This window comes from Lolium rigidum, chromosome 3, assembly GCF_022539505.1.
Source record: "Lolium rigidum isolate FL_2022 chromosome 3, APGP_CSIRO_Lrig_0.1, whole genome shotgun sequence".
NCBI classification, from domain to species: domain Eukaryota; kingdom Viridiplantae; phylum Streptophyta; class Magnoliopsida; order Poales; family Poaceae; genus Lolium; species Lolium rigidum.
Window position 1 is genome coordinate 215,298,585 of NC_061510.1, and position 13,343 is coordinate 215,311,927.

The window sequence follows — 13,343 nt, forward strand, 5'->3', positions numbered from 1 at the left end:
ATCACTACTAGAAAACGGGTCTATTGTCCGGTTGGGAAGGGCCTTTAGTCCCGGTTTCCCAACCGGAACTATGAAATATGGACTAAAGCCCCACTCTTTAGACCTGGTTGTGTTACATACCGGGACTAAAGACCCTCCACGTGGGCTGCGGGCACGCGCCGGGGCGGAGGACCTTTAGTCCTAGTTTGTAACACCAATTGGGACTAAAGGCCATTACATCTATTTTTATCCAATTTTTTCGACTCCCTCTTTTTTTTTCTAGAATTTCTAGTCAAATTACTTACTCGTGGTCAAACTTCCCACTCTTTGCGAATGTTATTGATATTACTATCATATCCATCCTATTAACTTGTTGGTCACGATGTCCCACTTCTTTATTGTTTGAATTTTAAATAATTCTTTTAATAAATAAAAGTAATGATGTAATAATAATCTTTGAATAAATAAATAATTTTTTTTGTAGAACCTAAAACCTGAAATTTTTCATATTTTCGTTTGGCAGTTTGAGAATCTAAAAAATGGCTAATGAGTAAACCCTGGTTAATTCAGATGTAACTTTTCGTGTACATACATTTTCATATATTAAACTTTTTTTTCGAGTTCGTATGCAAAAGATAATCCCATTTTACCAAAATAATACAACGATTTTTGCAAAACAAAAAGCCAAATTCATGATTGTAATTTTTCATAATAACCAGATCACCTAACCTACCTACATCTAAAAGGAATTCTAATTTTGAATTTAAAGAGGTGGTGCCTCCAACCTGGACTAAAGGTTCATTTGAATCGGGACTAAAACCGTGCGGTGTCCCTAGCCGTTGGAATCGGGACTAATGGCACATTAGTCCGAGTTTTTAACACAGCCTGGTCTAATGCTCCGGACAACTCACAACAAAAGACATGTTTTCTACTGGTGTATCACTAAAGTTAAACATGTATTTTAGGTGTATGTGCATAGATACATGCATACTTCTTAATGTTTGTCCATAGTTGGATAATTGAACTCAAATTACAATATTTTATACTACATGATCATGTTAAGTACTTCTCAAGTTATCATTTATTATCATGATACAAATTTAGTGTAAATAATCTTTCATGAACATACTTAGTCGAGCACAATACATAATCCATCATCCATCTTTTCTTATAAATTTTACTATGCATTTTATAAATCTTACTTAGTTGGTATCATATTTTATATCTTAATATGTTGCCTTTTTTTGGAGATGTTTAATTTCTGATGTTATGTTATACAAGTTTTATCTGTACATATGGTATGGTTGATGCTTTCTAATGAGTACTAGCAATAAATTGGGCCGTTGTTGAAGACTGAAATTCTCACAATTCATATTTGCGCGTCCATTTTTTGAATTAAAGTGTTTCTCGGGTATCTTTGACTTCATGGTAATATAAAAATTGTTGCTAAAAACATATGTGATCGGTGCATAAATTATCAATCAAAACCATTTTCAATCTAGTTGTCGGTATGGCTTACGAAATAGGTTATGTCCATCAAAATTATTTGTTTATAGGTGTAGAGTTATAAGCTCGTTGGCAATTTATAGATGTTCCATTGTGTTTGAACTCCTAGTAGTATCCACCTAAAAAAACAAATTTTGTTGTAGCTCCATTGTTTACTAAAGCACACAATTACAATGACTAACGAAGATCTTCAAGAAAACGGAAGAAATGTATTGCAATTATAAAAAAGAAACCAAATGAGAATGGAATGAATATGACTAGGGAATATGCTTCTCACTAGGTTGATGTGAGAAAAATAAATACTATACGTAAGAGCTCTCAAAATATCCAATGCTTTTGAAGATATATTATTGGATGAAGTGCATGTAAACTTTAGGGCAAAGCTATGCCACCCCATGTGGTACGCCAAGACAAGGTTTTAGAGCCAAAAAAAAACATAGTTATTGAACATAGTTACAAATAAAAGTTACAAAAATATCTAAACATTGTTGCAGATCTAAATGATTGGGTAAATTATGAGCTTTTAAATTTTTAGGTCATGACAAGGTAGGTTTGTGTGATACGTAAAATAAGAAAATGTTTTATGTTCTAAAATAACATCAGATGTGCACAATTTGTCTCTGCACAACTCTTCAAAGAATCGTTGAAAGGAAAAGTTCACAAATGAACGATCATGCATCTCGAATCTTGAATCATTGACATGTTTTATTTTTTAAAACATAATATATGGAAAGTTGTGGGATACCCAAACTACTTCAAAATATTATATACATAATAGTACAAGTAAGAGAACACTTATTTGAACTGAGAGTGGTGGCACTGGTCCCACTTGTAAGTATAAGTAGAGTGGGGTTAAAAAACTAAGTCGATGCTTCTACCGACATGAATGCTATAAAGAAATTCCAAACTAGCTCATACTTTTGCGTCTCTGCTTCTCACCCAACCCTCTATCAATTTCGCATCTCAGATCCCCTTTTTTATCTAGATCCGAGCCGATTTGTGTTTGACCTCTATCGCCTAGTGTTGAGGTCACCATAGGGAATTAGACGACGTAGCAAGGAAATGGACCGGGTAGGTGAAAGCTGCGACCGTGTGAAGAAGTGAAGCAAGAGGAGGAGAGTGAGTGGCTAAGATAAAGGTGGATATAACATAATCATTAGTTAGTTTTTTCACCGCTGGAAACTAAATCGATACACTTTTTGGTGGGCTAAGTTTTGGCAGGGCCAATGACAATTATAGGCTCATGCCAGTGTAAAAATAGAATCGACCCCCCAACTAACGAACATCAGTACGTTACCAAGCCACACAAAACTAACACACACACCAATATAACAAACAATGATGGACAGATTTGGTTGAACCAATCAGCCACCGACGCCCTATGGTAGGACTGGCATGGTAAGAAAACTATCACAATAATCATAGCCTCTAAAAATCTGCCTTTTTAGTCGAACATGTATCTTTAAATGATAATACATCAAGGTATCTGTCGGAAGGATAGTGCAAGCAATTGGTGTGAAGAGGTGAAATAAAGAAGACAGGTACCTCTACGAAATAAAAAATACGCACGTGTCCCAAATATCATGCTAGTTAGTCTCCTGATGTCTTTCATTTCCATGAACATTTTGATTGCTTAACATTATAAACTGACATAACCAACACGTGATTTTTTTGGATGCTTGTGGAGTTTCTTGATGAAGATTGAGATACAGATGGTGTAATATACTGAACCAATTGAATAAGTCGAGATCATCATGTACGTTTGGTAGATGAACACACATTCAATATCCCAACAATTATATGTGCGATTTTAAATTCGCTGCAAGCATATCAATGACTTAGAATAAATATGTTTTTTTTTAGAAAATGTACTACCTTCCATTAATCCCATACACATCTCGTGCAAATAGGAAATTAATACTCGCACATGACAAAGATGTCGTACAAGATATACATATAAAATGAAAGGGAAACCATCATGATACATCTTCCAGTCATATAGCAGTAACATGACCGATTAAACAATTCCCAATCTTCAAAGGATTTGGAAATGGAATTTAGAAATTCCTTATCTCTCAACTATATATATTGACTATCTCATGGTGTAGCCAATGAGGTTGTGGTTCTTCTTCACATTGATATTTGGGATGGATCAAAGCGAAACCTACTTCTATAGATCTTTGTAGGTTACCGTGCCTCTCCCTCCTGGTGTTATCCATATCAAACGGCTTCCACCTCCTTTTGGAAGTCAAGATGTATGATTGAGGGAGGATGGACCGCGTGGTACCTATGGCAGATGAGAATGATCGGGCCGTGCTAATCATTCCAGCGTTATCTAGCTCATTCCAGAAATGAAAATTGTTCTGAACCTACCTTTCTACGCAATTCTAGCGCTTGATTTGTGAAATGCACATTCCATCTGCAAAAAGTATGCCACAACCAGTGCTCTTCAACCATAGCAATTAATTCGAGAAAACTTGGTTATTGGGGGAAATGAATCTAAACACACGAAAACTCTAACGAGATCATGATGTATTCGAATGATTCAATATGTGATCATGACTTTATTCCAAAAACTGTAACATACTGAAAAAAATAATCTTATTATACTTTGTTCTAAAAAATGACATAGCCCATAAATTTTGAACTGACATGATAGGTCTTGGAAAGGATGGGCCCCCTATCCAAGCCCACCCCAGCCCAGGCAAAAGGTCTACTACACTAGTGCCAGCAGAGCATGTGACTATTTATCCCCAATCCCGGTCCACCGGGAGGGTGATGATGATCCGATGATCGATCCCCACCCCCCGGCGTGTCAATCAGACACCGGAATCCCCGTGGGTCCGACGGCGACGCGCACCGCCATGTGTCACCTCGCTGGCGCATGCATCACACAAGTGTGAGGGCGTGGGTGGCCGCCACACGCTCGTCGCGTGCTCGCCTCCCTCCTCTGACCCCTCTCCTCGTCTCCTCCCCCAGTTAGGCGGCCCCCCCTCCCGCTCCCGCTCGCCTCCACGCCTCCACCCTCCTCAGGCTCAGGCCGGCCGGCCGCAGCGGATCAAGATCCACCGAAACTGAGGTAGGGCAACCAAATACTGTTATGTGAATTCCTTCAGCTGATTTGGTGGGGGCAGATCGTATACATGGCTTTATTTCTGTTCTAGCTATGGCTTGCTAGGGCTAGTTATGCGCGCTGATCGAGGGTCAAAGCTGGTGAGAAGTACGGCGAGGAGAGCTGCTCTCTTGGTCTTGGGGGTGTGGGTTGAGATTCAGTGGGGAGTTCTGGGCCTAGCGCAGCATGAGCAGCTCCATATGATTTTTCGTGTTCTTCTTGTAGATTGTATCATGGTGTTCGCCGTGAAGCTTTTCTAGTTGGAATAGTCATGTTGTTAGGCGGATATGGTCTACCGGATTCTTTGTAGATCATAGGTAATATGAATCAATTGGTTTTATGATTCACTGTTAGGGCGGTTGATGGTTTTGAAAAGGTTGTTATGAGTAAGGAGTTGTTGATGTTTTGTTTTTTTTGGGTAGGTGGGTTATGATTGATACTAGTATCGTCTCAGGCCTTATATATTGGTATGGAATTTTATGGATCCATATAGGCTGTCTGTTGTTGACATGAACTTCCTCCAAATGAAAAGTTGGTAGTATCTTGATGGTATTATTTGCAGCATTTATTATCTCCTGTAAAAATGTCCATGGTTCTGTACTAGTTCTCGATTGTATTAAGAACTTTGGATTCTCCATGGTACCACTTCACAAGAGACCGTGGAGTCTGTAAATGGACTAAACTTGACATTCCTTGTAGTCAGAGATTTACATTAGCCTGCCCTTCTTGTTACTTGGATTTGAGCTTTATCTCTTTTCGTGTTATGCAGGAACCAAAACCTTGGGATGGTGGCTGATACGGACAGCTCAGGTTCACTGCCTGGCAGCTCAAATTCTGCTGCCGAAAAGCGTGTTGATGGGTTGGTCTTTAATTACCTCTCTTCTTCTTTCCACTTTTCATTTACTTAGCTATTTACCTAGCTTTATATAACTGTAATTCATTTCACCTTCTTACTTTGGCCAATTAGCCAAAAGTTTAAGTTGTGACACTGACTTAGTTACTGATAAAATGCGCTCAAACTTACCCTGTTCAGTTCTTTGTGACCATCCTCCTAGTTCAAACCAGTTCTGCTCTTCATATTCTAAATCTGTTTTATAACCATAAAGCTGCATGCTGATCAATATTTATGTTTCCAAGTGGATCTGTTCGCTAATCTGTTAAAAGACCATAAGTGATGTGTTACTTATTCAGTTATTCTTGTACATGAGGAGGCTCATCTGCTCCAGTAGACTCTACATTTCACCTGATTATATTGCATCTGCATCATGTAAGGGCTAGAATTTTGATGATTTTGGGTGTATGGGCCCACTAAAAGTTGTGTTTTTCTTTGTGTGTTTCCAATAATAAGGATTATGTTCTCTGAGCTGGCACAAGCCTTAAAAGAAAATGCCATATGTACAGAGCACAAACAGAGAAATCCATGAGATCAAATTTCCTATAAATACAAACATAAAATAGAAGAAACTTCTAAAACTGAAGGTGATTTAGGAATTAAAACACGAAATTAAGCACATGGTGCCGCAGTTCCATCCTGCTCATTTATCTTGTGATCGGCAATATAAATCTGGGGGCAGTACTTGCCATAAAGACTTGCAGTTAGGCATTGTTGTATGAACTGTAGGCTATGTTGCATAGATATCAGGTACAAGTGTATCGTGAGTTTCTATTAAAGCGATTAGTTTTTGAAGTTTAAAACAACAATTTTGTTGAGAAATCCAGAGATGTGTTTCATGCTACTTTGATATTAGAATATTTTTCAGAGTACAGAGTATTAAATTTTGGATGTCTGGCTGGGTCTTGAACTTGAGACCTCTTGGCTCTAATACCATATTAAATTCATGTATCAGCCAGATCACCCAAAAGTACGAACTGATGGAGAAGGGCTGGGAATATATATCAACACAGAGTTGCTTAGACCTAGTCTTTGTCCATGTCCTGAAGTTTGCCAAATTTGTAAATTTGCACCTTCGTATTATTCTGAACCTAGGCGTGGTCATTAATTTCACATCTTAATTTCCTATAAATGCTACCCTCCTCCCTCGTATACATTTTTTTCTTATTCTGAAGAATTTTTTTGGTGCAGGGCTCCTAACCAAAGATCCCAGGAAAAAACTCCAAAGAAAAATCATAAAGCTGAACGAGAGAAACTTAAGCGTGACCAGTTGAATGACCTTTTTGTTGAGCTCAGCAGTATGCTAGGTTAGTACAATGCATCATTAATCAATGACCATCTGGTACATATCTAATTTTCCCTTTTGAGAAAAATACCAATTATTGCACATAGATTACTTGATTCTGTTCCCTCCACTTGGACTCATGTGCCCCTTTTTAATTACTTGATGGCAACTGGCAAACAATACACTATATATAGATCCCAGAGAGGACAAAGTTAAACCTTAAAATTAGGTTATGTGTTTATTATAGTGATCATACATATCTTATGCGTAGTATGTGTTCATAGTATTGATGCGGCAACTGAAAGAGCATATGTTGATTCCCTCTTTAATTATATGCTGTTGTGTCATAGGCATGCACAGGTTGCACACATAGTGTGCACCATCTTCCTGTTTTTCTCATCCTAGCTTTCCAGGATTCTAAAAGTCTACATGGGTCCCATTTTGTTGAAATTGCTAAATATTCCCTTGTGAAAGGGCTGGCTTTTCTGTTTGTTTCGAAGCTCACTTTTGAGTGGTCCACCACATGTTGCTCTGAGAACAAAATTCTGAAGGGGAAAGTTGACATTAACTTGTTATTTAGACCATATAGAAGGTTTTTATTAGACATTCCGAAAATAAGTAAAATCCATTGTTTTCATTCTCCTTTATATGTTTGTTGCACATGACGAATAAATTATGCAACAATGGATAATGATTTGTATGCAATTATCCACCAGCATTATTCATGCTAGCACTAACCATTACTCAGTTTTAACCTGTACCTTTACCTCCTGCATGCTTATTGTTGTTTCTTGTACAGATATATTCTACATATTGTTTCTAATAGAAATAGTTCTGTTATTACAGATCATGATCGACAAAATAGTGGAAAAGCTACAGTTTTGGGTGATGCTGCACGGGTACTGCGAGATTTGTTTACTCAAGTAGAATCTCTTAGAAAGGAACAGTCTGCTCTTCTAACTGAGCGCCAATATGTGAGTTTTCAAAATAAAAGTGCTTGTATACTTCTGCTCCAAATTTTGAACATATTGTATGCTACATGGATTCTTGTGTTACTTGACCAACGCAAACAAATTATAGACCAACTCCAAAGGGTCAATGATGACCTTTGAAACCCCAAAATATGCCCTACATGATAACTGCTTCCTTCTTCACCACAAGGATGAATATCTTGCGTGTGTGTTGCTTCTAAAAAATATGTATTTGTTGTACTTGTAGCCAATGCCTTCATTGCAATCAACTGACATATAAAATAATTGCCGTTAACGTGTTTCCTTTTAAATAAGAGGTTGCTGCTGCTACAATATTGCTGCTTGCTTGATTTATCAAATGTTTGTAGTTGTTTCAGGTTACTTGCATTACCTTCACTGTTAAGCCTAATTTACACTTATCAACAGGTCGGTTCAGAGAAGAACGAGCTGCAAGACGAGAATGCTACACTGAAAGCCCAAATAATAGAACTACAGAATGAGCTTTGTGCAAGGATGAGAAACAACAGCCTCAATCCAAGCAGCCTTGGGATGTCACATCCAATTGGGAGCAGCAGCGCTCATTTAGCAACTCAACCGACGCGAAATCATATATGGGGCAATGATTCTAGTTTAAGCACCCTGCCCTTGGCACACCCAATGAACACACCATCTCCACTGCAGAATCAGAGACATCAGTCTGTTGGTTCTGGTCAGGTAGCATCACGGCCTCGGGAGCTCCAGCTCTTCCCAGGGACATCAGCATCACCAGATCGAGAATCTTCCCGACATAGAAGCAACCCAGCTACTTCCTTGGGACATGCTGTTTCCTTGCCTGGACAGCTTCGCCTCAGCCTTCCAAGAGCATCACAAGAAGAAAGCAGAAGCAGTGGTTCGCCGAGAAATAGAAAATAGTGAAAAAACGGTTAGCCAACTGACAGTGTTAAAGATCAGTACTTGGGGAACAGCTCCCCTGTAAATACCAAGAAGCCACTCACCAATAGTTCAAACCTACTAGTTTAGTTTCAACGTCAAAAAAAAACCCAACTAGTTTCGCTATATTTGAAGCTTTTATTCGAATAACGTACAATTATGTTTGCATATAATTTTGGTGCAGGCTAGCCAAATTTGTAATCTGGAGAACTCGATAGTCTGCGATATATTTTTGCTGAGGTTCTCAACAGCAAGGTGGATCACCAGAGTACAAAACATTGCAGATAGAATTGTTTAGTTTGAAGAGGAAAATAATGCAATTTTAAGGTTATCTGTCCATAACCGCACTCTTGCGTGTTCCCTGTGTGTTTGATTAATAACTTATCTATGCAAAATATCATACCTTATTATGAAAATAATAGTTCAATCCGGTGAAAATGGCACATGAAAATGCAATTTCTTAGTGTAACAGCACGTTTGTGAAATCTGTCAAACTCAGGCACCTTGTATGAAGCATTAGAATTGTTCATCCTACCTTCTCCAAAAAAGAAGAAAAAGTTCCATCCTAGTTATAATAAATGGAATAGACCTGCTGATCTCCCTTCTACACTCTAGAAAAACTCAGCATGAATTCAACATAATCGCATGCATATCCCAAATCAGGTTGCTTCCTGAGCTGCAGTGCTCACTCATCATTTCATACATCTGAGCCTTTGCCCTCTGATGAACTTCCGTTCTCTTCAGAACTGTTATCGCCGTCGGCTGTCCAGTAACGCTTGACGGCGTAGAGCACCTTCTCTGGGATGTGTGGGCTGTCCTCGTGGTTTGCCATCATCGTCTTCCAACGCATTCCGGTGGCCACCTTCTGCACCTGCAGCAGGACGTCGATGTCGTCCCGGAGGATCACCGTGCCCTCGGGGCGCAGAATCCGGTCCATCTCTAGCATGATGTCCTCCATCTTGCACCTGATCCAGCCATCGGATTCTTAGAAAGTTGACACAGCACTTCAAAGGGCACACTCATTTCTGTGAGTGACTCACCTGTCCCTGTAGAGGCTGAATACTCCATTGGCATGGATGAGGTCGTAGGTCCTTGGGTAAGTTGAGAAGGCCTCACACCTGAAGAACAACAAGGAGCAGAAACCAAGAAACATTACTTCACATGATGTTTCAGAGGAAGGCAGGCAAGGGGAGCTTACTTACCAGTCATGGTAGATGCCGATGAGGCCCCTCTCGTAGATGACACCGAGGGTAGAGAGCTGGGCGGCGGTGGGCACGACGTTCATGACCCAAGACTTTGGGGAGAAGAGGGCCGCGGCGAAGCCACCCACGCCGGCATTCATGTCCAGGATGTTCCGGTACCGCTCCGTGTCAAGCTTGTAGTTGACCTTCCTGTAAGCCTTGACATGCTTCTCCCACTGCCGGTTCTCCTCCTCGTACGACTCGACGGTAAACCCAGGAATGGCGCCTGAACTTATCCGTGGTGGAACGGCCTTCAGCCGCGCCGGGAATGGCTGCAGCTGTCCTCCGGCGGCGGCGGTGGACGGCGTGATGCACGTCTCCATGTTCTTGTACCTGTACCCAACAGTTTTTCAGTGCAATCCTTGCCGTGTGCCGCTGAAAGCGACGTGGCATGGTACAAACCGTCCCTCACGAATCAACGGCCAAGAAGACGATCTTGACTGTTGACATTTACCAGAGCAAGAGTACTACTACTAGTGGCATTTCTATTACCAGACGTCGTCGGGATTGGCCGGGTCGCAGGTCCGGACCGCCGCCGGCCTGGCTGGGCACGCGGCCGTGTCCGTCCGCTTCCGCCACACGCCGACCTCGTTCATCTCGGTGAGCTTCTCCCAGCAGAGCATCTCTGCGTACTCTTCGATCCTCTTCTGCTCGCCGGAGAGATCCTCCTTGGTGCGCTCCCACTTCCGGTAGTTGGCCTTCCAGTTGATCGGCGGGCCGGAGAGCACCCAGTACCCGCCTGGCCGGAGAACACGGTCCACCTCCATCATGTACATCCCGCCTGCATCGAAGCTTTATCGATCAATCTCATGAGTCGTGCCAATGGCATGCGTGTATGGACTTGAGACCGAGCAGTCGAGTGCTGTCTCACCGTTGTCGGACCAGCGGATGAGGCAGCGGGAACAGTGCGCCATGTCGAATGAGCTCGAAGGGAAGGGGAGCTTGACGGAACCGAGGACGCCGATGAAGGCCGGCACGCCACGCTCTAGCGCGAACTGCACCTGCGCCTCGTGCGAGTCCCGCGGCGCGAAGGACATGGCGATCACGCCACGGGAATCCAGATACGCGCCCAGGCTCGCCACCTGACATGGGCATACGTCAACAAGATCGATGTAACCAAAGTGTAATGGCAACGCGACAATGGAACGAATGTGCTTACGCCGCAGCCGGTGTCGAGCACGGTGCGGACGGTGCCGTCGGCGAAAGGGACGACGTTTGCGAGCTGGTCGATGTACTTGTCGGCGCCGTGCGGGAACTGGGTGCCGCCCCCGGGGAAGCGGAAAACGGCGCCCTCGTACTGGACCCAGTTCTGGACGGCCTTCTCGACGGTGAGGCTCTTGTACGGCGCGTTGGCGTAGGGCACGTAGTCTCGGCTCTTGGGCCACGGGAACGGTGTGACGTACCCCGGCGGCGCCGGGACGAGGCACCGCAGCCGCTCGCCGTCCGACGGGCAGTGCCGCTCCCGGTACACCATGTTCTTCCGCGGGAACTTCATGGCCCGGTCCTGGTCGTGGCACGGGGTGTGGTCAGCCAGCGCCGCCGCGCACGGCGCGAACGTTGGCGGTGGCTCACCAAGGCCGGACGTCGACAGGTTCGCGCCGGCGTGGTGCGTCTCGAAGCTGAGCCCGGCCGCGGAGGCGTCGGCGCAGGCCGTCTGTCGGGTCACCGCCACCGCGATGCGGTCGCCCTTGCCGTAGCCGCTGCGCTGCCAGGCGCCGAGCACGTAGAAGAAGCAGCACAGCAGGACGGCGACCACCATGGCCAGCGGGCTCCGAGCCCTGTACTCCCCCGAGTTGCCCTTGATCGCCATGGTATTGATCAACGATCGATCAAAACCTACAACACATCAAGAACAAACCAATCAACATGGAACAAGAAATTAACACCCAACAATTAATGATCAATTTGTCAATTACATGCATGCATGTACCTTGATTGATTATGGTATGATCAGACCGAAGTGGATCGATCAACACGACGTGATGAATTGAGACACTGTTGTTGCATCTGATTGATTTTGGTTGAGGAAGAGGTGCGCGGGAGAAGAGGACAACGGGCACGTATCCAATGTGGCTAGTGTGTTTGTTCAGAATATACACAACGATAAGGGAGGAATAAGCGGATCTTGGAAGTTTTGGGTATAGTGATGGGTAGAGGAGAGAAGAGGCCTAAAGAAAGGGAGATTTCCGTAGAGAAATTTAGGAGCATGCAAAAAATTCTACTCGAGGGGAAATGACTTTGTCCCATGCATGGGACCTCCCGTGCATGTAATCAATTAATTTTGATGATCTATATCAATATGTTTCAGAATCCTGATACTTGATGAAACAGAATAAAATTTTCTAGCACGAATCGCAAAGCACATGTTATAGTGAATTCAATGGACAGAACTTACACGTGATGTCACGTGTACGGGACATTCGCTACTCTCGCAACTCGAGACAATGTTTTCCACTCCCCCTTTTATAAAAGAATATTGGAGATTTGTTTAAATTTAAAATAATTTATAAAAAAGTATCTAGATAATCTAAATTTAGCCAAATTTGTGACATCCTTTTATAGATAGATGTAGTATTTTATTTTGCCAAGTCTCAGTTGACTCCTAGAGGTTGCGTCGTGATTCATGCTAACCTAGTTGATTGCAACCGAGATTTTTTCAGATTACCTAGCATGCAACTGCGAAAATAATATGTAAGCCCTTGGATTTAAGTAAATATCGTATTTGAATTAGTGCTATCCGAGAAGTTACGAATGAGTTGCAACTTAAACAAAAGTCATGCAACTCAGACTTGGGTACAATTGAGATTTAACTAAATATGAGTTAATTGAGCTCTAGGCATGCTCTAGTCATGCAACAATGGATCTTAATACCACGTGGCATGCGAAAAAAATTGGGATGGATAATTGATCCATGAAAACCGCGGGATGCGGCATCATGGTGCATATTAGGACACACTGCTCACATCAATGTTGTACCGTTAACCTTGATTATGATGTTGCACGTGTCTCATCTACTAACGCACAACTGCATGAGGAAACCTACAGCCTAGGCTTATCTCCAATCATCGATACACAACCATTCACAAGAAAACGTTTGTCCGGTAAGACATGAAGTAACAAATACTAGAAGTTTCGCCTGAGTGATGTTACACCAAAATTGATCTTTCCATGGATTCGATAAACCTAGGATCTGAAGGAATTTTTTTAGTACTGCAATCCGGTAATCCGAATCGAAGGTGTTAGTAGACTGCTCGTTTCCTCCAACCAGACCTTCACAAGTTCTCGCCACCGGCTGCTCCTTTTTCTCATCTCCGCCACCGGTTGCGCCTTTTTGATTCTTCACCACATGCTCCTCCTGCTCGACATCCCTTTAACTAGACCGATGTTGATGAGAACATCCCATTTATTGATACAACCGCTGTACCTA

At 42.5% G+C, this 13,343-nt stretch overlaps 2 protein-coding genes across 2 annotated transcripts; one reads left to right on the forward strand and one right to left on the reverse strand.

Annotated features, from left to right (window-relative positions):
• The first annotated feature begins 4,432 nt into the window (after positions 1–4,432).
• Positions 4,433–9,034, forward strand: LOC124698962 (transcription factor BHLH062-like). Its single transcript, XM_047231341.1, has 5 exons — positions 4,433–4,564; positions 5,367–5,456; positions 6,681–6,796; positions 7,621–7,748; positions 8,172–9,034. The coding sequence occupies exons 2-5, from the start codon at positions 5,383–5,385 to the stop codon at positions 8,655–8,657; spliced, it is 804 nt and encodes a 267-aa protein (XP_047087297.1). The 5' UTR covers positions 4,433–4,564; positions 5,367–5,382; the 3' UTR covers positions 8,658–9,034.
• Positions 9,035–9,372: 338 nt separating this feature from the next.
• LOC124696051 (probable methyltransferase PMT2) lies at positions 9,373–11,990 on the reverse strand. Its single transcript, XM_047228834.1, has 7 exons — positions 11,847–11,990; positions 11,076–11,752; positions 10,788–10,998; positions 10,409–10,697; positions 9,878–10,249; positions 9,716–9,793; positions 9,373–9,640 (listed from the first exon to the last, which is right to left on the reverse strand). The coding sequence occupies exons 2-7, from the start codon at positions 11,724–11,726 to the stop codon at positions 9,373–9,375; spliced, it is 1,869 nt and encodes a 622-aa protein (XP_047084790.1). The 5' UTR covers positions 11,727–11,752; positions 11,847–11,990.
• Positions 11,991–13,343: the final 1,353 nt, after the last annotated feature.

Coding starts and splice junctions, on each gene's coding strand:
- LOC124696051 (XM_047228834.1), bottom strand. CDS start 11,726: ATGGCGATCAAGGGCAACTCGGGGGAGTACAGGGCTCGGAGCCCGCTG. Junction 9,794..9,877: donor ATCGGCATCTACCATGACTG/GTAAGTAAGCTC, acceptor GTTGTTCTTCAG/GTGTGAGGCCTTCTCAACTT. Junction 9,641..9,715: donor TTCAGCCTCTACAGGGACAG/GTGAGTCACTCA, acceptor TGGCTGGATCAG/GTGCAAGATGGAGGACATCA.
- LOC124698962 (XM_047231341.1), top strand. CDS start 5,383: ATGGTGGCTGATACGGACAGCTCAGGTTCACTGCCTGGCAGCTCAAAT. Junction 5,457..6,680: donor GCCGAAAAGCGTGTTGATGG/GTTGGTCTTTAA, acceptor TTTTTGGTGCAG/GGCTCCTAACCAAAGATCCC. Junction 7,749..8,171: donor TTCTAACTGAGCGCCAATAT/GTGAGTTTTCAA, acceptor ACTTATCAACAG/GTCGGTTCAGAGAAGAACGA.